The following is a 25,948-nucleotide window of genomic DNA, read 5'->3' on the forward strand; positions in this document are numbered from 1 at the left end:
CATTCTGTCTAATCTCGCTTTATGTGAAGCATGAATGTTGTATGCCTCTCCTTTCCATTATATTTACATTATAATGATCAAGAAAAAACGTGGGCATTCAGTATGATGCCACATCAACAACAGTTCTTCATTTGTTGTGCTCAGTAATACCGACATGAGGCTTCTGGGGTCCTGCTGATCACACACAAGCCCCCTCTTGAAAAGAACAGCAACACAATTATAAAGTGCGTGACAGGGTTATGGTCATATGAAGCTGACCTTAAGTGTCCAATAGATATTGCCACTATACTTTATCAATTAATTACCCCAATCAATTAAACTAAATTATGCAATAATAGAACAGAATGTGCTTAAGACACCATATAACCAGACTGGCAAGCTCTCTGTGGAGGCTAATGGGGATCCAAATAAAGATTAAAGAATAACTAGCACTGTCTGCAGTCCATTATAGTTGAGTGCCAGCAGACTGGCTGACACAAGACACACCTAATGCTGTTTGCAAATTATCAGCTAGCGAAGGAGGCGTGTGTGGGGTGGAGGGCGGACTGTGTCCCTTGATTATCCTGGCAGATGAAAGTAACGAGCAAAACAATAGATACACCGCCTCGCTAAATTGGCTCTAATGGTAAAGTTAGAAACCGGGGGAGGGCTGGATGGACGAGGACATAGAGGGGGGCTTTTGTAAAAGAGGGATTGTGGTTTCATTCTTGTGGAAAGGTAATTTAGAAATTATATCTTTGCTTTCATCCTGTGTTTTTTGTTTGTCCACCTTTCACAATGGTGCATTTTTGCTTGTAGCAAGCAAAACTAGAACTAAAACACTGGATGCTTTCTTCTTTTCTAACATAATACCTCAAAGAAAATGCATTTATGACAAGAAATACTGACTTCTCAATCTCTGAACCGCTGCAACATACAAACCTTTTCCACTGAGACTGTTTTGTTATATATATCCGGTTTGCACTGTTGTGTACTTCTAACAGGAATTGTCTCACAACGACATTGAAAAAGCATACATTGTTGACTTCCATGTTCACTCGCTTGACGTTTTTGCTCTCCTGTCTCGACACGTTACTGTCAGATGTAAAACAGTGGAATGGTGTGGCGCCATTGGTAAGAATGTGTATCATGTCACCTGCCAGGTTTAGCGATACATTAAAAAAAGGGGATGCACTCATGGTCCAAATGGCTGCATAGTGCTTCTTGAGGTCAAAAGCTCTACATGGAACCTTTAATGTGGCTGACAAATTAATATTCTGAAAGGAAATGAAGCATACATTTCTTCCACTTCCACATCCTTTTGGTGGGCCCTTCAATCCTGTGGCCTATACATGTCTTTTACTTGAACTTGTAAAACACCCAAGATATATATACAGTGGTCCCTTGTTTATCGCAGGGGATACGTTCCAAAAATAACCCGCGGTAGACAAAATCCGCGAAGTAGTCACCTTTATTTTTTACCATTATTATACATGTTTTAAGGCCGTAAAACCCCTAACCACACACTTTTATACACTTTTCTCAGACAGGCATTAACATTTTCTCACATTTCTCTCTTATTTAAACACTCAAAGTTTCGCGGATTTAAAAAAATAAGCCCGAACATATTTAACAAATTTTATTTTAATGATTAATCTACAAGGTCCTCTGACCGTGCCTCTTTGTCCGGGTGCCGCTCCGCTGACTTTTTATCTGGACGTATTCTGTGCGGAACGTATTCTGTACTGTACAGGACACACTGCACGGAGGAGCTTGATTACAAGGGTGTAGAGTACAGTCCCTTAGCTTAATGAGGGCGCAGAACACAATGCGCGTTCATACTGTACGCTGTAAAAGAAACAAAAAAAAAAAAATCCGCGAAACAGTGAGTCCACGAATGGTGAACCGCGTTATAGCGAGGGACGACTGTGTGTGTCTATATATATATATATATATATATATATATATATATATATATATATATATATATATATATATATATATATCTCTGTGGCAGGTTTAACTCAGAGACAATACATGTCTGAGTCCCACCTGAAGGGAAGATTAGACCCAAGGGTGCCTAAATACTTTTCACAATATATGAGGTGTTAGGATGCAGTGGGGAGAAAAGATTACATTTTTCCCCAGCATGTGAAGCTGGGGAAACATGTCTCTGGCTCCAGGACCACCAGCACCGGTTCCCACCAAGGCTGCGTTCTTTCCCCTCGGCTCTTCTCGCTGTACACCAACAGCTGCACCTCCAGTCACCAGTCCGTCAAGCTCCTGAAGTTCGTAGATGACACCACCCTCATTGGACTGATCTCTGGCGGGGGATGAGTCCGTCTACAGGTGGGAGACTGACCACCTGGTGACCTGGTGCAGCCAGAACAACCTGGAGCTCAACAATGGAGATTGCAGGAAGAGCGCAGCCCCACCCGCCTCTCTCACCCTGCATAACTCCCCTGTTGACGCTGTGGAGTCCTTCCGCTCCCTGGGCTCCATCATCACCCAGGACCTCAAGTGGGAGCTGAACATCAGCTCCATCACTCAGAAGGCCCAGCAGAGGATGTTCTTCCTGAGGCAGCTGAAGAAATTCAACCTGCCAAAGACAATGATGGTGCACTTCTACACCGCCATCATTGAGTCCATCCTCTGCTCCTCCATCACCGTCTGGCACGCTGCAGCCACTGCCAAGGACAAGGCTAGGCTGCAGAGCATCATCCGCTCTGCCGAGAGGGTGATTGGCTGCGATCTGCCGTCCCTCCAGGACTTGTGTGCTTCCAGGACTTTAAAGCGGGCAGGGAAGATTGCGGCCGACCCCTCTCACCCCGGACATAAACTTTTCGAGTCCCTTCCCTCTGGCAGGAGGCTGAGGTCCATCAGGACCAAGACCTCCCGCCACACAAACAGTTTCTACCCAGCAGCAGTCGGGCTCATCAATAGATGGGTCCCCACTGACTGACTCTGTCTCACCCAGGACCTTCCCTTCTCTCCCTTCTCTTCCCTGCACATCTCTCCACACCGCACATTTATAGTCACTCGCCACTTTACCCATCACCTGTCACTTTCAATAATCATGAACTCATTCCGTGCACTTTACCTTTACTCTTATTATTATTATCATTATCATTATTGATACTTACCCCTTTATTTTTACTTGCATTGCTACTTACTGCATATGCTGCAGCTGTTGTTGTTGTTGTTGTTGTTGTTGTTGCGTTATGATGCACCTTCCGCCAGGACACATTCCTTGTTTGTAATAACTTACGTGACAATAAAAACGTTTCTGATTCTGATCTCTTGGAATGTGCTGTGACACAGAAGGCGCACAAAGAAAGAGAAAAAAATACGGATACAAAATGTATTGTAGGCTGAGGAGTGAACAGGTGGTCTCGAAGGTTTATGTTGGAGCCAAGACACTGATCAAATCTGTAGGACACTGGGCATCCAGGCAATTACGACGTGTTTGTAAGTCACTGAACAGAGAAGGAAGCTAAGTAAGTGCTAGCGTGTGTTGGTGTGTGAGTGTTGCACTACTGCATGAAAGTAGATAAACTTGCCAAAAGGGTTACTGCAGAATGTGTGATGCAAGTAAAGGTGAAGGATACTGAATTAATTTTCACGATACAATGTAATACACTACATTATACCCCCGCACTCCCTCCCCAGCTTTGTGTACGCCGCACTAACCAGTCTCAGACAGGAGCTTGATGGACTCGAGCACACGCTCTGTGTAGACCCCAGGTTCGTAGTTTTCCATCTCAGCGTTAATGATGTGGACCACGCGAGCGGCTCGGCCCCGGATGGCTCCAGCAGTTCGGTCCAGAGTGTCCACGTCGCCCTCTTGCAGAGCAATAACGCATTTGTTGACATCCTCAAGAATGTGGTTCTCTTGGGAAAGGCAAACAAGAATGACAATGAATGGAATTGGAGGGACCAAAAGGATTCTTCAGTTTTTTTCTTGCATAACTATGTTTTCCTTAAAGTAAAATGACCTGAAACTCAGAAGCGTTTTAACTTAGAAAAAGCAATTAATCTCGACTGGGTTGTGGGTCCTCTTCTTTGGAGTTCCCCATCTTCCATTGACATGTTTCTACAGCAGCCCAGAATGGACAAAACCATTACAAGCCCTGAAAGCATCAATAAGGTAAGGATGGGTACCTAAACTCTGTATTAAACAATTAAAATATTGGATTATTGATAAACTCTGACATGACTGATGCTTTTTGTTAGTACTTTTGAAGGTTTCAGTGTAATTTCTTATCACGCTAAAACAAGCATTTCCACTGCTTTCTCTGTCGGGCTGAGCTCCTCCGACTTAACACACACGATGCGCGTGTGCGTTGTTCTGTCTGGATAGTTGATCTTAGTTTGTTCTTGTAAATTTCTCTGCTGGCTGAGACAAAGCAGCCAAGAGGATAGAGAGGACAGGAAGGATGGCTGATAATGTCTGTGTTCTTCCTCATTCATTTTTTTTTTTATCAATCATACATTTTACTCAGGAACGGTATTCATTTAGTTAACAATTTAGATTTGTTTCCAGTCATATACTCATTACTTTATTTAGTGACTATAGTGCACTAAATATACTTAACTTGTAATCCTTTTTTTGAATTGAATTGTTTTTAAAATACTATGAACAGAATACTGATACAAGTAGCTCCTTGTGCAATACATTCCTAAAGAAACCGACAGTACACCTCAGGGCCACCGTAGTTCTCTGACACACTTGAGAAGGGATAGTGATTGGGTGAGTAAATAGCAATCAGGAACTGGTGGATGGTTTTCTTCAATTACCTAATCATTTAAGAATCTGTGCTGTATCGCCTCATACCTGACACAGAAAGGAAGTCATCCACAGAGGTGATGTCATCCACGGCCTCGGTAAGGATGCGGACCTGCTTCTCCCACTGATCCTTGAAAACGTCCATATTGTCCTGGGCCACCTTGCTTTGGGGACGGGCAGCCAGAGTGAGAGCAGCGTTGATAACCTGCCATGGAGGAGGGGCCAACGTTGTTACACAAGGTACGTAAAGAACAACACATAATGTACTATGTAAACAGATAAGGCTGGCTTTCTTTATTTTCTTTCAGACCTGTATTCTTAGATTTCCTTTTACAGAAACGGCCTGACTGTTCTTACTCTTGTTTAGTTTAGTTGTCCTTGTTTTTACCTATATTTAAATTTGTGTGCATGCACATTGAAGGCAAACAAAAAAATGGTATATGTACTCCTAACTGGCCAATAAATCTGGTTCTGATTATTGCCAACACATTTATATAAAATTATCAAAACCAATGGTAATTATGGATTAGTCAGTCTCTATAAATGTTATGGTTGTAAAATGGCTTTAATTTGTTCACGTTTGATTGATCATTTAATTTTCAACCTCATTTTGTCCTCCTGAAGATGATAAACTTAATACAAGAAGACAACACGGCTCACTTAAAAAAAAATTAAAAAAATAGACTATTTCAAAACTCAGCTTAGCACTTTTTTTATTTTTATTTTTTTTACATTTTTGGTTCATCAAATAGAAGTAAAAGCACATATATTAGGTTATATGTTCAGCTTTCACTTTGGGGCTTGATTGAGTATTTACGCAAGCACGGAGTGGAATAATTAAAAAAGCTACATTGCTCATGTTCATCTTAATGAAGAAATTGATAACTACAAAGGAATGAGTTATACCACGCAAAAGGGTGTTGCCCAAAAACAACATGGATTGAATAGATATTGAAGAAAGCAGTCATCTTTTCCGAAAGGTATCTTGGTTTCAGGAATCTGATCTATATAAAATAGAAGCTTTGGCATCAGGGCAAAAAAGATGAACACGTTACAGGATTTTAAAATGATAAAATACAAAAGTCAACTTTTCTTTGTATTCACGACATTCTGCTGAGACTCTTCCCTTCAACAGACTCTTATGACGGGCAGTATTAATCATATCACCATGACAGCTGGCATGTGCACTTAAGAAGTATTATGTTCTGTTTCCTTCCGTGTTCTTTATCACTTCTTGCTTTTTAGAAATAGCTTTAGATAAACAAATATGATGTAGGAAAACAGGCACTCTGATCAGGACATGGCCAGTGAGAGTGCTTGTGTGACTGTGTGCTTGTGTAAAGATAAAGTACCAGGGTTCACTCTACCCAGAACAGATGGAAATATTTCTCTTTGTTCCACCCCCTCTTTGTTCCTCTTTCCCCAGCCACAAAGTCAGTGTCTGCTATGTTTTTTAATCTGTCTGTGTTGAGCATTGCCAAGAGGTATCAGGAGACAGTTCCTCCCAAAGTTTTCTAAGCGGCTCTCAGCATGTGTGCATAGTTGGGCCTGTACATTAGGTCATGACTCAAAGTCAAACTCAAAGTCAGCCGGCCTTCTCCATCTTTCTTCTCAATTACTATGTTGGGTCCCGTGTGAATAAGGCCTACCGTTAACCTTGGAAACAATGAATTGATTTCAACCTCCTCCATTGCTTACAGCCTGAGAAACTGTACTACGAGGTCCACCTACACATTACTCATAGCTCTGTCTCCCATTCTGCCAACAGTAGTTATTTTCCTCTCATTTCTAGCTATTCCAATTTCTAAAACCTCTTTAAAGATACCACTTTCAGGCAAGTTCAAAAGAGTGTATAATTACCAACACATTTTGACTAGTGATTGTGGAAAGAGTGCTTTTTGTATGGCATGAAAGTGTGTGTGTTTTTTAAGTCCTCACCTGTGGACATAGGCTGTCAATTTGGGTGGCAGCCATTCGAACCAACTTCACACCCTCCTCGTTGTTGGAAATGGAGCAAGCCAGGTTGGCCACCTGAATAGAACCAACAAAAAAGGACATAACACTTATAACCAAGTGCTTTTTATATGAAGGTCATGAGCACAGAAAAGTTATCTCGTTCCCACTCTGGCAGACTACCAACTGAACAGTATTGGTTCACATTCCCCGACTATATACGATGAAACACACATTTTGGGTTGTTTGACTTGTCCCTTCTGTCCGTACTAGCTGGAGAGATCCAGTCCTAATGGACTTCTAATTAAAGTGATGTCCACAACCCGTCCAAAAATGCATTCTTAAGTTTAATCCAAGGTAGCCTCAGTTAGACAAATGAAGTGGGTATCTTCCACAGTTAGTGGAAATACCTTTGCAGATGAGTAGGTGATGCGTTTGATGACATAGATGTTGTGTCAGTCCAACTTATAATGCGTAGTAACTCAGTTTTATAGACTCAAATTTTTTGTAATCATGTCGCTGCCGAGGGTATGCATTCCAAGGCACAAGTTGGAAAAAAGCATTCAGATGTCGTGAGGTAATTGGATTCATTCAGATCTTAAATGGCCAGGTTCACACAATATGTAAACAGAAAGCCTAACTCATTTGGTTGACATTTCCATGACTTGCATGCCTAAATGGGTTTAAGGCCTGGTGGTGCAAAGAGGTTCCATATTCTATAAATTAGATGCCAGATGTTTTTTATGTATGAACTGGCCATTACTTTGATTCATTGTCTGTCATAGGACATTTTCATAGGACAGACAATTCAGGATTGTCTGTCCTATGAAAGTACGGTTTCTTGATGACATGTTTCCAACTTCTTTATTGAAGAGAGCTTTTAATGGACATTTTTTAATAATACGTCAAGCTGAGTGGCACTGATATCTTAGAAAATGTCTGTGAATTTGTCTTTACTTTTTTTGGAAATTAATTATATATGATTGATGGCATTTGAAGATGTTGTGATCTGGTATCTGTATGCGGCATATCACACAAATACCACACATATTAGTTGGCTAATAGGGACTCTTTAGGTGAAAAATACTAGAGGTTCTATATCAAATATGAAACCACAATGAGATCTCTATCAATTTCTTACCGACAGAATAACACACATGCATAGTCTGCTGTATTCCCATGTGAAGCATCATATTTCTCCACAGTATCACTTTATTTCGCAGTTAATTTTCACAACTTTAAACTCTATATCCAATGCCATCCTTAAGTAAATCAGATTGCAGCATGAGCCCGGGCTTTGAAACTGAGCTAAACAGACACATGCCTGTTGGCAGCAAAAGGTGCCAGTCTGTATTAGCACTTCAAGTGCTCACATGTCACTGTTTGAGGCAAATTGAGGTAAATCAAATTTGTGTTAGAGGACTCTTGCTTAGAGCTCTGTCTCTTTACTCATGACAGCAATGAGCACATTGATGGATTGCGGTCCTTTATGTGAAGCAGTGTGTGTATGTTTTTAAAATTCATGTGTGTGTGTCAAAGAGATACACAGCATGCAATTGAGAGTCTGTGTTCCACATAAATGTGAATGGCTGGCTGCAGAAGGATTGAACAACATATGCAGCATAATGTAAAGGGACAATTCCAGTATAAATCAAGTTCCTTGCATTGACTTACTCTTTTACATTACAGTAAACTATACTGATAATTTCCAAGAACCTCTACTATATGTGACATGTTTGCACATTTCTCCTCGTCTTCACACGTTACTTTTGAAATGAATGCTTTATAGTTTCTATAAAACACTTCCTATAAAGAAAAGGCTGGCCAACTCAAGCCATTATTCTTTACAATTCAGTTATTTATTTCCTTTTACTTAAATGGACTCCAGCTGCATCCGCTTGGGTTTAATTCATAGTTTCTGACTGACAGAACACTTACCATTGACTGTGCAAGTAAAACTTTCCTCTCATGTAAGATATTTCCTAAATGCATTGGACCTATTTTTTGAGAATGTTCTTGGCGTGATATTTTTGTTCTTGTACAATTAGATGTAATTGTGTGGGCTGGAACTGAAATCACACTGAAAGTCATTGAATAACAAAGCCTTAACGTGTCATTTGCTGCGTGTCCGTAGAGTAGCAGACTTTCAAGAAGTAGGACAAAGGTTCCGCACTTTCCATTTATTCTTGTTCTTCTCTCAATTACAGTATAATTGCGATACCTGACTGGGAGAAAGCAAGTCCCTTTTCTAGGTTTTTATTATGTGGTTTACTTTCTCTAGTTCTGCTCAGGCCCAGCAGCTAATGTGAGGCTTCGCAGAGCCTATGTGAAGTAAAAGGGCAAAGGGCTTTGTGGAGGCTGGATACATGCCCAACAGGCCCACTCCCACTCCCTCTTACCCCAACACAGAGAGCTGGGCCAGGGCCAACACTGCAACATCCAGCCAAAACTACTAATTGCAATTATCTAAGGAAGTGCTTCTCCTTTGAGGTTTTTTTCCAAAGAGAGGAGGGAAAAACCAAGACAGAAGGTTTGAGGCTTCACTGTGCAAGTCTAATACTGATACGGTCAAGGATGGTGGAATAGAACATGCAATTCAAAGAGGTGTGTGATATTGTGTGTGTGTGTGTGTGTGTGTGTGTGTGTGCATGCCTTTGTATGTATGTGTGTGAGAGAGAAAGGATGAGGGAGGAATAGAAAGAGAGAGAGAGAGAGAGAGAGAGAGAGAGAGAGAGAGAGAGAGAGAGAGAGAGAGAGAGAGAGAGATCCCTGCTGAACACTCATTCTTCATTTTAGCCTCGAACAAAGAACTATCGATTTTGTCCTTTTGCTCTGCCCTGGATAATCACTTCAATTCTAATTTGATGAAGGTTTCCACTGCAGTTGAGGAGATGGGCATTCTCATGTATGCTATCTAATTCACCTAAATCTAGCTGAGTAACTGAAAATAGATCTGACAGTGTCATTTTTCCCCCGACTTTTTAATGAAGGCAGTTAGAACCTCAAATCTATCGTCAGGAAGCACTGATGATAGTAAAACATTAAATAACATCTTAACAGTCTCTCTTTATTGCTATTTAGCACCGTCTGCACACAATGAATATAATTAGTTATCTCCATGAAATCTCACGAATCTATTCACTGTTGTACCTATTATTCCTTATGTAATACCTAAAACTTTTGACAAATTACTATTCATGTGTTATACTTTTGATCATTCTGGATGGAGTGAACACTTAAGTGACTGTGCCAAAGAGCAGAAAAGCTGAGCCAGAAGAGGACTCTCCTTGCTTCACTCGGACGGTCAGTGCCCCCGTAAACCATGCCATTTCCACAGCCATTTTTAGGGTAGCTACACCACACAAATCTCGCTTCCAGTTACTAACTCTCAGGAACGACTAATAGAGTCGGTGTCAGCCAAGGTGCTGGGCACAATAGCTTCGCCCGAGGATGAAGCAGGAAGTGGACTTAAAAAAGAAGAAGAATAAGAGTGGAAGAAGCAATCAGTGGGGATGACATTTTAAGTAATGTGATGTAACACAGAAGCACTTTGTTCTATTAAAAGTATGTGATCTAGATGCTTACTTGTTGCAGGGATAAGGTTGGCAAAGGGTTTATTGACATGGGGCTAAAGGGTCGTGTTTTATCTCTTTCAAATGCACAAAAACACTCAAATCTCTCACTGCACTTGTTCAGCCTCTCAGCACCTGAGGATACATATGAGCTATGGACCGTTGGTGACGGGGTAACATTACATGAGGTAACCCTCGATGTCAAAGTTGGGTGAAGGTCAAGCCTGAAGAGTTCAACATGCAGTAGGAGTCGATAACCTGCTGTATCTGACAATTATCCACATATTTGAAAATCAATCCCTATTAAACAGTGATAGTGCTTCAGGAAGAATGCCCAGCAGGCTTTCAACGACATCAAAAGGCATGAGAGCGTTTGTTGCATTTCAAACAAGAAAAGTCTAAAATAACAAGAACAAAGGTAAAAATATGTTCAAGCATGCTGGCTATGATAATGTTTATTAATGTCTATTCTACACTTGGATCTTCTTGGTTGGTGAATTACTTATTTTCAGAACAAATTTGACATCTTTGTCCTTAATAAGTGACATGTGTCATATTGTAATAGACTGAGTGACATGTAATGTAAACCTGTTATGTTATAAGTGTTATTGTTTACAGGAAGAAGTTGTTGAAGATTACTTATAACAATTGGTTTAGGAGGTCAGTCAAGGTCTCATGAGGTGGGATGTTGTTGTTGGTGTTGCTGCGGGGTTAGGCTATGACTGAGAGCAGAGTATAAAGCATGCTGAGGGGTTTTCACAATGTTCATTGTTGTTTTGGCCTAAGCTAACTTGTGTATTGGCCCATAATATATGACACAATAAGCAAGGCAACGTCTTGTGGCTTTTCTGATCAAGGGTCGCTACAATATGTTATCGTGTGTGATTAAAGGAAGGGAAAAACAGGAAACACAATTTTACCAAAACCTTCTGTAAAATATTTCATACCTAATACTGCCAAATATATTGGAAAAGAATATAAGAGACAATCAAACTCGCTTCTTCTCTCATATGTCAGGAGAAAAGATTATTCAAATTTAGGAATGGCTTTGAGAGTAATTTTGATTGAAGATTGCTGTTTAATTGCTCCCTGTGCAACCTTTTTCCCACCTGCTCTCCACCCTCGCCCGAGAGATAAAGTAGGCCTAAATTGCGAGTGACTCTAATGCACTTAGTAGTTCTCTCTACACTTCCTAACTTCAAATGGAAATGAGTTTAAGTCACAGTTTACTAAGTGACAGGTCCACTAATATGTGGCTGACGAGGATACTATCCTCCACACACTGCCTCCCCAAAGACCCTTAGTTTTGATCATCAACTCCATGCATACAGATGCAGTCGCAATCCCACAAACGCAAGCACAGAGAAACCAATAGCGTCTTTTATACTTTCTGACGCACAGATCTTTGGGAGAGAAAAAGTGTTCACTGGTCTGAGTTTTAATTCTGTTCTCCTTAACTGTAAGCTTTAGAAAAAGAAACTGGGGTAAGACATCCACTGATGGGCCGTTTATAGCAACATGGACGTTCACTGACCCGATTCCAAACGGTCAATTTATCCTCAACAAACCTGCTTCTTCGTCAATTCACCTAAAGATATTGAACACATGTACACAAGAGGGACAGTGTAAGTAAGAAAGGAGAAAGTCCACTCTGTAGTTCACCGATTATAGTCGTCTGCAATGATTTTCTTTCACTGAAAAATTACTTCCATTAATAACCATTTAATGTGTTGATTACAACTCCTCAGTATGTCAGATAATCAAGCTTAGTTTTTAACAGCACTACTTTTAAGTGCTGTGGTGTTCCGTTTCTGTTCTTTTAGACATGCCTTTCTAGTCAATCTGTGTATTTGTATTTTTGTCCAATAATTTATGCTCAACACTGTGTGCAGCAAGATTAAAAAATAACAAACAAACAAAAAATCTCTTTATTTCTGCCGTAGGAGTGCATTTGACAATGTTAGGACAACTTCAGCTGGAAACCAAAACACTTAATGCGACTAGAGAACAAACAAAATTATGAAAATCATATCTAAAAATTCCAAAACTAGGCTGTAATATTTTGAACCAGGCTGAGATGCCAAACTGGTGCTCAATAGAACTCCACTGAGTTACAGCAACAAGCAATGCCTCTGTCTCTACCTTATGTTTCCCTGTGATCCTCACTCCTAATGTGACTTCCTGGTACCTGGTTTACATCTCTGTGTTGGTGTTTGTGTGTCTTTTCCGTCTTGCTGCTCCTCGCCTTACCACATCTTCTCTCTGCAGTCACCAACTCTCTTCAACCCATCTTCATCATCAGTACAATTGAAATAAAACTGTTAACCCGTAAAGTCAAAACGTCTTCTGTTTTCTCACTATGGCTTTATCGATGCCGTACTTGCAAACCTAGAATACCTTTTATAGATCATGATTACACACTGAAGCTTGTATCTGTGTTTGTCTGCTGGATTAGCAGAAGCTCAATTAATGTTTAAGATAATTTTGGGGACCATGCTTCTCAAAGTTCACAGTGTGCAAGTAGTTGTTTGAACCCCAAATGAGTTTTTTTCCAGAGTTTTTTTGTTAAAAAATATGTATATTTTCAATTAAATCACTTTTATAACATATTTTGATCATAACTATGAACATCCAGCAAGATCTAAGCAAGATTGGCCGAAAATGCTTTCTTTTAGCGGTTTACGACATGTTAAAAATATGAGCTTCAGACCCTTACAAAGGTCCCACATACTTTTATTATTTTGTACAGAGTCAGTGTCTTCTCACAAGAGTTGCAGTATTGTAGCCACGTTAAATGAAGTTAAACAATGATGTGGCTGTCGAGAAAATGAAGGAAAAGTCAAAGGAAAACTTTTTCTTTGTGTGTCCAGTAATGCGGAAGGTGGGGTTTGGTGGGCGCGGTTTACAAAAGGTTCAAATGCAATGCCCCATTACTACATGCAGATGATAAGGACGATTACTGATGAAGAAGTAAGAAGTACATAGATTTTAAATGTTGGTTTTAAACTTTACATATTTGTACTGTGCAACAATTGTATCTTCTTTTGAGTCTATATCATTTTAATCAAAAAAGGAATAGCTCCCCCAATCCCCTCATGGTCTCCTTAACAACCATGACTTTCATAGGAGGCCGACAGCGTGTGATTTACAGTGGTCGTTTCTATGGAGCCGCAGCTGAGGATTGGCTACTCCTACTAATACCATGGCTGACTTCTCTATAAATATGATAATTTGCTGCAGGCTGATCGGGAGGTAAACAACACTGCTGGTAGGGAGAGGTTAGAATATCACATGAGAAAGCAGCTTGGGTGGATGATAGCGCAGTCCAGACAAGTACAGACACGTTCACATGGCTGCAGACATTTTTACACACAACATCAGAAAGGAGAGTAGAAACACCTGATGTAATACAAAAGAAGATGCTTGCAATGTGTTTGCAGCAGTCTGTCCTCTGCTTGTTCACTACTTTCCAGAGGTAAATGTCACAGACCAGTGGTTTCTTTCAGTGACCACGTACAAAGAGGCTTCAAAATGTGATTTATTTACTTCGAAATTTTAATGCCTAAATGCAGAGGGCCATAGGACGAGAGGACGGGCACCGAGAGAATAATATCCACAATATAAAATGTTATTGAGCCCAACAAGGGACACAAGGAGGTAATTTAAGGCAATGTAAACAAGTCATAAAGCAAGCTGGACAGAACTGTCTTGGGACGAGGATATACTGTAAATACGTGTGTGTGTTTGGTGTGTGTGTTTGAGTGTGTGAATGAATGCCCATGCGTGAGATGAGCAACTTACAGTCTGAAGTGATCAGGGCATTAAAGGAAATAGGGATATGGGCACAATGGCTGACTCACTTTCCCTTAGGGACAGGGCAACTATTCACTCTTCCCTTTGGCTTGGTGTCTTGCTTCTTTGCTTTGCTCCAGTCTTGAAGAGCAAAGACTGGATGGACTGATTTCTCTTCCTACGAGCAATCCCTCGAACAGCGGGTGTTGGTACCACCTCTCCAGTCAGAGAGTGGTGTCTCCCAGGTAGGTAGCACCGTAGTTTGTTCATCTTACACCATCTTTTGCCTTTTGCTCAAGCTGGTGCTGCAGCCACAGGGGCTCTCACAGTTCTTCACCATTACTTCTTCCCCGAAAAAATAAAACAAAAAGCAACTAGGCTGGTTTCAACTGAAGTATTGATTTCTCTTTGCATACTCTCTCTCTCTTTCTCCGTCCTGCCCTCCCGTTCTAAGAGTGCTAGCCAAGCAGTCAGGCTTGGCACCAAAACATAATTATGAAAATGGACCTCTGGGTTGTTTCTTTTAATCTATCTGTACATTCACAGTCCCTCTGCAACAAAACTATTTAAAAATAGTTCCAGGGGAATTTAAATGATTAAACCACTGTACTGTATACTTATTGATGGCACGACATTGGGTGCTGTATAAGTCAGGTGTGTAACAGATGCGTCACTGCTTTTAGTTAAAATTATCAGGAAATGCCAATACAATACAGTCTCACATTGTATATTGTGAGCAGACCCACAGACATCTAACTACTGAAGCGGAGGGAGATTTGAGCGCTCGATAGTTCCTGTCAAACGCTGGCATCAATTTACACTGTGTGGCAGCCATGACAAAGTGCCTGGACTCAGACAGCCATGGCTGCTCCCTCCAACTTACAGTTCAGTGGCCAGTGAAACCTAAATGACACAGCCAAAATCAGGCCCATTTTCAAGATATTAAATTCAGCAGCACGACATGACATAAAGTAGCGGCAGTGTCGAAACTGCTTCCCTGCTCATGTTGCCAGTGTTTAATTATTTCAGTGCAAAATGCCAACAAGTAGTAGAACAGATGTTTGGATACGTCCTGCATGCATTTAATAGTTAGGTATGGAAATTGTATTATTCTGAACAGGTTATTACGCAGGATTTATTTTCCAACAAAGGTCATGCGAGGTGTGATGCTTATACATCTAAAACTTTAAGGAATCAGCATATTCAAGATGTAATCTATTCTAACTTAGTCCCTTTTGGCCTTTTGTAGATTGGAAAATTAGCTTCCTCTTCATACAGGATAAGGTTCTCAGTTGATCTAAAGGATCTATAACTACATAGTCCAATCTCAGACAAAATGTGAACACGGCAAGACCTTGACATTTCTCCACATCACATCCCTCTGCCTTCTCACATCTATCTAAGGCACAATAAAAGAGTGATTAGTCTTGTTGGATGATAGATGCACGCAGTGGGAAAGGTCAGCAATTGTCAGTCTCTATTGCCTCGGCCTTTGAATTGGGGGAAGGGTGAACAGAAAATACAGCAGTGAGAATAGAAGTTAGGTTTACTGGTGATTTATAATATTGAATAATTACTCATTCCATGTCATAGACATGTGAAACACTGATCCCTCCTCATTGCTCTTCCTGATGTTTCTTCCTTTTTTTCCCCTTTTCTGGGAGGATTTTTTCCTTGTCTAATATGAGGGGCAGAATTATAAACTCTGTAAATGCTAAAATCAGACATTCATACATCAAAGCAAAATAAAAGAGCTTGTGTGATTTCCACACCCCTTTCTGTGGGGAGAAAAGCCTAATTTTGTACATTCAAGTCATGTAAAAACCACACGAGTTCTTTAGAGATCCCAGATGCACCGGATGCTCTTCTTGATCTGATCTATCTGGTTTAGTTCTGTCTTCGGAAGTCTAAATGTGCCTTCAATGTGAAAATGTCACATTGATTCCTGCTCTTTTAAATTAATGCTTGTTAGATTTTTTTTCTCAGGTGAGAACAAGGACGTGTGAAGACGTGAAAGGCCATCATGAAACTGGCTGTGAGCAGAATTAACAGCACAATTAAAATCTTCAGCCTGATGACCATTAGTCCTCCACCATCTTGGAATATTATTCCTAAGGTGTTAATAAATAACACACTATCTATATAGCAGTGTGCACCTAAGCTCTTGCTGCTATTTAAACAGTTGTAAACTTATAATGTCTGTGGTGATATACAGTACACTGCAGTACACTGTGTATTTAGTGTAGCTACTTTTCTGCACAGTGATAAAAATGTGAGGTGATAAAAGAATGATGAAAGAGAGAGCATAAGACAAAGTGATACAAAAATAAATAATTTCGGAATTCAGATATAACCTCTCCTGTCCCTTCATACTGCAAACAAATCTGAGACTTAAGGATGGGAAAAAAATCCCTGTAAACATTTAATTTCCCACTTTACTGCCTTTATGAAGACAAACATCTCTTTGTGGCATCAATCTTTAAAGATGTCAGTTTCACCAAAGGGGTGTTAACATGTTAATTTAAATAGTAATGTCTTGGCACACTTTTTGGCAGAGGACATGTACCAAAATAATAGATGAATCACAGTAAGTCTCAGGGCCAAAGACCAAACAAAATCAAATTTGCAATCAGGGGAACCTTTTGATACAATGGCTTGAGCTAATTACTTTACTACGAGGAAGTATAACTTTTGTCCTGGGGTTGCACATTAATATCCACCCTGGAACTAAATGTGTTACAGGTGCTTTTTTTTTTACATAGCAATGATAAACTATAAATTGTGAATCCAATTAATTTAAGATTGGTGTTATTAAGGTTTTTTCAGTTTTTTTTAGTTTGGGAACTGAACACTGCTTCATCTATTGCTCCTTGGGGAGTAATGTCTGGACATTTTCACTGTAAATCATGCTCTTCCCTTTCCACCTTGAAGATTCTCTAGATAACGCATTAAAACATGTATCTGTCATCAACCACTTTTGGGAATAGGTTGACTTAATGTTGCCTTATGACCAGCTGGGTTCAGCCTGTAGTATTTAGGGTTATTTCCAAAGTATAACAGATGGGAGGTTCTGGGATTCACCATCAGGGCATATTCACAGATGCCATCCCAGGGGTGTTGTTGCTGTGCTGTGGAATTGGATATTTGTCTTAAAATTGGGCTGTCTGCTTTGGCTTCAGAGACTAATCTAAAAGTTTATATAAACAGATCCTGCTCATATTCACAGTCTCAGAGTGCTCTAAACACACCTTTAATTAACCGGTAAACTGTTGATGTGAAGGTGACAATAGCAGCTTTTGTCACTTCGTTCTATGTGAACTGTGACATATTTCTAATGGGTTATTAACTTAACCTTATATGCTCCTAGTCTCAGTGGGACGTAGCTTGTTTCATATTTTCTGTCTACCAGTCTCAAAAACACACATATTTGTCTCACTTATATTATGTTGTTTAAAGGAATAACTAGCTCATGACAAACATTTAGCATTTTAAGAAAATAGTTTACTTTATTATTGGTTTGACATGTTTTCCAATGTTTTAGCTCTGAGTCATTTTCTTGACTGCAAATCAGGCATTAAGACAATATCCAGCACCAGACCAGACTGAAGGATATTTACTATCTAGTGCAGTACATTTACTATTATTTTGCTGACCACTATTTTATCGGAGCCTCCACATTCTACTTGTGAGACGTTCTCTAGATTCATTTGTTGAAGTACATGGGTACAATATTCACGGCACCATAGGACTGCAACTATTTGGAGATCTGAATTACAATATACACTGTGTCATTGTGGTATCTATTTGTGCTAGGTCACCCTATGCAGCAACCTTTTTTACTTTCGGGTGAGGGGAATTATCCATTTACTTTATATATTTGGTTAATTCTATTTCATCTACTTGTGTATTTTTTTTTCTTTCTTAACTTGTTATGTAATTTTCTATAATGTTTAATGTAGTGTGTCTGTATGCTCTGCATGTTCTCTTGCATTGTGAAAAAATTAGGAGAAAAACACATTTTATAAATAAAAAGATTCCTACATTGGAACAAAAGCAACTTAAGAACAGTCAGTTATGGCACATAAAGATGACAAGCACTTGTTTCGTAGCACTTATATCACACTTGTATTTAGCTAATAGATTTAAACTCCAAATTCAGGATTTTATCTACATGTGTTTAAGCCAAATTAATGTCATGATTCATGAATTTCCAAAATCGAGGAGTGGAGCAAACTAATGAGTGTCTATGATAAAATGGACATGAATCCATAAACAAGGTAGTGACTTCGTACACAGCAGCACACAGGATTATACTCAAAATTTAAACCATGGCTGACAGTGCTTGACCCTGACACCACAACTTCATCCCCACCACAAATTACTGCTACATTGTTAACCACATTTAAAATTCAGACACTTAAAAATGTATAAGCTAGCAAGTGGCCTGGCATTGTAACACTTGCTAGTGCAGAGCAATGAGGCACATAATCATATCATTTCACTGGTTCAGTGGATGGATTGGAAAACACATGCCTTCATTTGAGTGAGTCTTGAAGTACAGTATGGTTTGGATGCACCATTGGAGGAATACATTAATGATGTTTATTCAGAAACAGACTATAACTAACATTTTTAAACTCAGATGTGTCACTTGTGCTGAATTACTTCAGCTAGGAGCAAATCTTCAGCCAAAAACCTTTGCAACTCAGATGAGACAGAGGTACGGGGTAATTGGCTGGAAATGGGAAAGCAAAGAATTTGTGGATTATTTGCCATGGTAACAGTTGTCTCGTCTCTTCAGCCAACACAACTTTAGTCTCCTCAGGTTTTCTCTTTATGGCTGCCCCTCCTGCCAGAATTAATTTACTGAATTCTGAACTGAAATACGTGTGTGGATATGAATTCATATGCTGTGAGCAAAGCTGTGAAGTTGTGCATTTGGGTAGCACTTCATTTGACAACACTGTAATTAAAGAACTTACTACTTAGTGAACAGTCAATGAACAAACAAAAGACAATTAATTACATGTTGTTCACAGCAGGGAATATTCTTGTAATTATATATATATGTATATATATATATATATATATGTATATATATATATATGTATATATATATATATATATATATATATATATATATATATATATATATATATATATATATATATATATATATATATAAAGTCACCAATAATATATCAAATACACACACAGCCAAATGTAATTTGGAACTACTTATGCAATTACAACTCCCCAGTAGTACCAAAGTGAAGGGTTGAGTACATATTAATAATTAGTAATAGGCAAAATGATAACTTGGCAACCTGACCTCAAAGGTTTTAGAATAACATGTGTGTGCATGTTTAAATTAATTGGTGTTTCGTGAATATGTACTAATATAAATGTTTTTATGAAAAACATTTGAGGGGCCCACAGTGACAATGTCAATGACCCGAGGTTTCCATGCATAAACAGTGAGAGTATCGTTCTTGTTGTATGAGATCAGCAGAAGGCATGAGTAAAAGAGGGGGGGGGGGGGGTGCAATGTGCCAAATCATCCTCCATTTGAGGCCGTCACATCCTTCCTTCCTCCCCCCACCCGGCCAAAAGGAAAGCTCGCCTCTGGAAAGAGAACGGATGGCTCCTTCTGCTCCATTAATCTAATGACAATGCCCTGTGACTAAAACCAGCTTAGCAGGCATTGCTCATCCCCATTGGCTCCTCTTTCACTTAGCATGCCATCTATGCATGAATGCAACAGGGGCAATGACAGCAAGGGAGGAGGAGAAAGAAAATTTAGAGTGATGGAGTGGATGCAAACAATGGTCAGATTATATTGCACTGGTGTCAATGGTTACCGAATGTCATAAGGATGTCCCTTACTAGTGCTGGTAAAGGGTTTGAGGAAATGCATTTAGAAAAATATCAAAATAGTGTGAAGACGAGATGGAAAAATTACCAAATGATCAGTCTACAAGTGTATCACGTAAAAACCTCTATAATGTGTTCTTGGTGGTGTGGTATAAAGCTGTGTGGGGAAAAAGGAATTCTGAATCTTAACAAATGACTGGTTTCTGAACCATATTGACAGGAACGAGGCAGAGGAGAAAACAACAAAATCCATGTGGGGAGTGTGGGCATGAAGGCCACTTGAAAAGCCCTTGTGAAATTCCTATCCTGACTGGGAGTTACAACACAGCGAGTGAAAAAGAAAGTAACATTCCAATTAATCTGTATTTGATGCATGAAATTAGATAAACAAGTGAACAAATAAAATCAGGGCGCAACCTCATAAATTGTGGATTTTTGTGGCATGAGCCAATGTGCACCACTTCAGTAATGTAATTTGTCTGGGAGCCCTTCAGGCTAGGTGAACACAATGAGATCAATGATTGCTCTACTTGGACTGCGTGACAACCCCCAACAGGTCATAAGCTTGACTATCTCATATGTGATTGACACATAAGCTCCATGTGCTAATGAAATCCATGGTACTGCATCACAATATGAATGGCGACTTTCTGACAGAACAAATGCAAGGAAATGCTATCCAGTCTTGCCGCAGCATGATAAGTTTACATAGAACAACGAAAGAGTAGCTATTCAAGACATGCTTGCAGTACAGCCACGGTGCCGCCTCCCCTTTAATCCAAACTTGAGATGGCCGTGATGTGCTTTTAGTTCTGCTCTGTGGAGGAGGTAGTAGAAACAAGTCCTTCCAGCTGATACCTCTGGGAATGTCACTGCTCTGCGCTCTACGTGTTGCTTGCTGATGTCCACAAGGGCACAAGCTCTGTCTATGTTAGTCCAGCATCTCATAGAAGAGACGTCTGCTTCAGCCTGACCTCCGGGGAAATAGTGACCAGAAGTTGGCTGTCAAACAACAGAGCTGCTCTCCGAGAATAGCATGAGGTCAGTGTGGAGAAATCGGCCTCCCGTAAAACAAGAGCAGACAGGGCTTCCTAACTGAATGTGTGACATTCTGAGTCACGCTAACTGCCAAGTATTCTTACTCGCATTAGGAGTTAATGTAACAGATCTGTTTGGGTGTGACTTTGCCACATAAAACCACCATAGTGACTGAAGTTATCAATAAGAGTAAGTGGTTCTCTCACCCTTGGGCTCAAGGAAAATCTTCATTTCAATTACCCTAATTCAATGTTACAAAAACTTCACAAGGCTTTCAATAGGAAACATGTAATGAAAGTGAAGACTTGTAACCTCGTGCAAGAAATTATCAATGCATGTTGATATGAGACCAAAGCTTTTTCCTTTATGATTTGAATGAATAAAATACATGTTCAAGAAGGATTTGTCAATCCTCTTAAGCTTGTCACAATTTGAAATAAGAGGATGCTGCGTCTTACTGTCCTCCGGGTTTAGGATGCTTGAGATTTAATTGCAATGTCTAGTCCCCATCTAGTAAAGCAAAAAAAAAGTGCCCCAAAAATAAAACAAATAAACTAGCTAACTAATAAAAAATAAACCGCAGACTCACAGGTAAGATGAACAACATGATGCAGAGAGTTGCAGGCATTTACATGAATGTGTGTATGAGGACAGTAACTGAACCTTTTAAGCATTGTACATATTTTTTTATACATTTTTCTTTTCTACCTAACCTCAAAACTGTCTAGTAGTTGAACAGTCTGTACGTCCCTTAGTAACAGAAGGTCAACTCATATAAAGGCATGTTGATATTATGGCATTAACGCAAATTAGGTGTCTTTTAAAATGTTTTAGCCATAAAAGCGGGGTTTATGTTTTATAATAGAGTTATTCACAAATATTTACTGGCTCATGATCATATGTGAAACAGCCCTGGATCACTCGAGACACCCTCTTTCTCTGTACACCTTTGTTTTGTGGTAAAAATGTCTCCCGATGACGGTCTTGACTAAGTGTTGTTTTGCTTTATTACTCTGGGGATGTTTGTTGCCACGGTGACAGAGAAAGCAGGGGCTGACATAGTAGTTCATTTCTGACCAAAGAAAGAGCAAAATTAAATATAATTTGCCTCCTCGAGGTACAGTAATGATCTAAGTTTCTTTGCATTGTTGATGCTATTGCAGGGAGCAGAGGTACACCATATATAAATGGTAGACTACATAGATTTCATTTTTTGTAGCTGACTTTTAAATGTAATAGAAGAAGTAGAAGTAGAGCTATAATTATCAATATATTTTAATTTCACATTACAGAAATGCACCAAATATCTTGAGCACTGTTATACCTTATTCCCTCATTCTATTGCCATCACTAAAGATGGGAGGGTTCAATAACTATTTGACTATACATGTGGCTTAATCTGTGACTGTGTGTGCAAATCATTCTGTGCATGTTTAAGCTTTACATTCAGCTACACTGATTTCTGGCTTTTATTAACCCAAGTACTGGCACTCTACGCTGTAGAATATACAGTCAAGTATAAATAAATAATACATATTGTGTTTATACTGCTGGCTTCATTTTAGATATACAATAATAAAAAAAGATAACCTTGAACTTGCAAATATGTCTTTCTGCTCTTATGTTAGAGCGGTGAATACGCGGTCCACCTTCCAGAGTCTGCTATAAAAAGTGTCCTTACAGCATTCTTGACATGGCAAAAGCCATAGTGAAAATATTCTTTCTACAAAAGAATATTTTCACCATGGCTTTTAAATATTGACAATATATATACATACATACATACATACATACATACATACATACATACATACATATATATATATATATATATATATATATATATATATATAAGAAAACATGTAAAGATGTTCTTACAACACATACATATTACTAAAAATCTCTCACTGTCACTCGCACACACACACACACACACACAAATGTATACAGACGAATGAAAACAAGCATACAAACAAATGAATCCAAGTGCATGATTTTACTGACGAGTATGCGAGCAGGCGTCCAGTTTCGTGTGTTGGTATGAGATGTTTTCACGAGTATGTGTGTGGTCTCGCCAGCGTGTGAGAGATCATTTAAGACTGAATCGTTTTATGGCAGATCACACATCAGCCCACAGTGCACATCACATCTGTGTTGAACAGCTGCATGATACCCAGATGTACGCACTTACGTGTCACATTGCTTCGACCAACATCTTTAAATCAAATAGATGTACAGCATGTGCCCCCTCCCCTCCCCTCCCTTCCGCCAGCCATAAAGATTAAATGAACCCAAAATAGCACACATTACACTCACAAGACACAATAAATCACATTATAGCGTACGCTCTCATTAATGCATATTAGAGCACAAAGAACAGTCTGTACTAACAATGTTACATAGTCCAGTAGACTGTGTTTACAGCATTAATCCCGGGTAAGAGCAAGCTAGTGTGTCTACCTCTGGATAGGGTGGTCTCATAATCTGAGCAGCTAGCAGGGGGGCGATAATGCCTTGTGTGCTTCTGTGTCCCATTTGCATACTCTATGAATCGGATCAAATATAGTGTGATGAGCAGTTCCTGCTGAATATGCACGAGGCATTGTTCTGCTTGCGTTATGAGTTTGTTTAGGCCTGAGCTGCACTGCTGTGTTCACTCTGTTTCCACCTTATCCAGTATATAGTCGTCACCTGTGACCTGTGCTAAACAAACCACAACTTATCAGTATTAAAGTCTTGCGAGAAACTGGGAAATGGAGAGGAGAAAGTAAATATACAAGGCACAAAAAGTGCTGAGGAGAGAGATAAGACTGCATTGGGTCAGAGAAGAAAGGAAATTAAATTAGGTGTATGTCCTGTTTGTGAATGGCTGGATTTATGTTCCTGCTTTATTTATTTCATTTGTGTAAAACAGCGGCAGCAGGAGCAGACATGTGGATTATACGAGTCATGGTCATGAATTTGTCAGGCAAAAATAGAATGACTGAACATGGCCCCAAAGCAGGTAATATATGAATGGACCCCTAGAAACAATTGAGGGCACAGTCAGAGACCAATGTGAGAATCTGTTTGAAAAGGATACTAAATGTGTTGTATTACAATGTCAATATTTATGTGCTATAATTTTAAATATATACTACACAGGTTGCATTATAGCTTTTACAGGACTAGTGGTTACATGAACCTCTTTTACTTTGAATATTTCATTAAAAGAATGAGGATATAACTTTTTTTACTTAATGACATCCCCCCCACCCCTGCCTGCAACTCCTTTTTTAAGAAAAGTTTTAACACCGTCATAATCATCTAAAAAGGAAGGTCCCAATTATCTATAGTGCTCCTCAGTTGAGCCTCTCTCTTGGTGCCAAAATCCCATTCCTTACTCAAACCTGTCACTCCACATTTGACAATGAACAAATCTTTTTCTAAACCATCTAATCCATTCAATCATGATTATTGAACAAATGTAAATGTATGTTACTTAATATCTTTAAATTGCTATGATTAAGAAAGAGATTAGGACAGCATTTCTCATTCCTAATTTGAACTACAAAATGTGAGGTCACTTGCATTAAAAAAACTGACATTACGGATTTCCAATGAAAAAATGCAGATCTGGAAAATTACGGGTAATTTGTTCTAGGCTGTGATCATGTTTATGTATGTTGTAAATGTGGACATTTTAACAGAGGGTCTATGAGGATTGACTTGCTTTTGGAGCCAACCTCCCTTGGCCATTTTGGCATACCTAAAGACAGCTAAAACCAAATGAGGAGGAATTCTCACATTATATTACTGAATAAATCAAGTTAGAAGTTACAGTACAGTCGTTGCTCCTTTCGCAATTATTAAGAGACACACAGCAAGACAAATTAAGTTAACAGAGGTGCAGCCATGTTTCACAGGAAGCACATCATAAAGGCGTTGAAAATGGATATATTTCCACATATATTTTCCCTGAGGGCCTAACCTAAGCTAACTAGGGCAAAATCACAGGTTCCTTGTACGTTTTTATTCTCTCACCTAATTAATCAGCCATGGGTGGTGCCTGCCATTGCTAGCTTGCCTTATTCTGCATTTCTACTGCGGTAAAATGCTGTGGCTCTAATTAGGAGAGATGATCTGTTTTCCATAATGAGAATTGATGGTTTTTCTTCTGCACCACCAAACATTTTCTTTCTTTCTCTCACTCTTTCCAGCTGAAGCCCTCATTCTCTTTTACTCTTCGTCCCCACACAGACATACTTCAGGGGTATGTAGAGAAAAGGGCTAAATGAAGCATGTGATATGTGATTAATGGACTTAATTTTCAGCAAATTTGACTTCACAGTGACAGCCTGCATCCCCCCAAAAGCTTTCTGATTATTAGATTTAAGCCTGTGTCAAAAAGTCTGACATATTTGAGATAAATGCGGATGCCTGTCCAGTCCTAATCTCCCATATTTTTCTGCCTGTTCTTCTTTCAAGCATAACAAAAGAAACTTAGCATTTTCTTATTGTCATGTTTCATCCGCACTCAGGGTTTTCCTTCAATAGCACATGTGTCCCACGGAGAAGCTAAGAACACCAAAAAGAAAACAAATGAGTTAGGTAATTAGGTAATATTACTGTGAGGCTACTTAGCAAAAATAAATCTGAAACCATTCGTATAATAATCTGCAAAGCTGCTCTCGAGGAGGACAGATGCATTGTGCCTAAATTAGTAAATTTGTAAAACAGCAAACCCATACATATATACTATAATCTCGTAGCCTCCCATGCTTGTCAGAGTCTCCTAATCTTTGAACACAAAGACAACCCCTCTCTATGTGGCTTTGCAAGTCTGTGCTAATGCTGTGTAAACATTGCTGCTGCTGTTTGCCACTGATTTAGCACATGTTAATATTACATGAGACAGAGGGGCCCTTTGATGATGTAAGTGAACACTCAAACTAGGGCTTTCCACCTCAGGGAA

At 39.4% G+C, this 25,948-nt stretch overlaps 1 protein-coding gene across 3 annotated transcripts in view; it reads right to left on the reverse strand.

Annotated features, from left to right (window-relative positions):
- The window catches only part of ctnna2 (catenin (cadherin-associated protein), alpha 2), a 281,855-nt gene that overhangs the window by 27,543 nt on the left and 228,364 nt on the right, over nt 1-25,948 (reverse strand). For all 3 annotated transcript variants that reach the window (XM_068588776.1, XM_068588778.1, XM_068588777.1), the window contains 3 exons: nt 6,704-6,796; nt 4,814-4,970; nt 3,670-3,870 (listed from right to left, as the gene is read on the reverse strand). In XM_068588776.1, coding sequence (XP_068444877.1) covers nt 3,670-3,870; nt 4,814-4,970; nt 6,704-6,796 — 451 coding nt within the window. The remainder of the gene's footprint in view (nt 1-3,669; nt 3,871-4,813; nt 4,971-6,703; nt 6,797-25,948) is intronic.

The sequence above is a fragment of the Clinocottus analis genome, unplaced genomic scaffold (assembly GCF_023055335.1).
Source record: "Clinocottus analis isolate CAN_PGR_092001 unplaced genomic scaffold, fCliAna1.0.p SCAF_22, whole genome shotgun sequence".
NCBI classification, from domain to species: Eukaryota; Metazoa; Chordata; class Actinopteri; order Perciformes; family Cottidae; genus Clinocottus; species Clinocottus analis.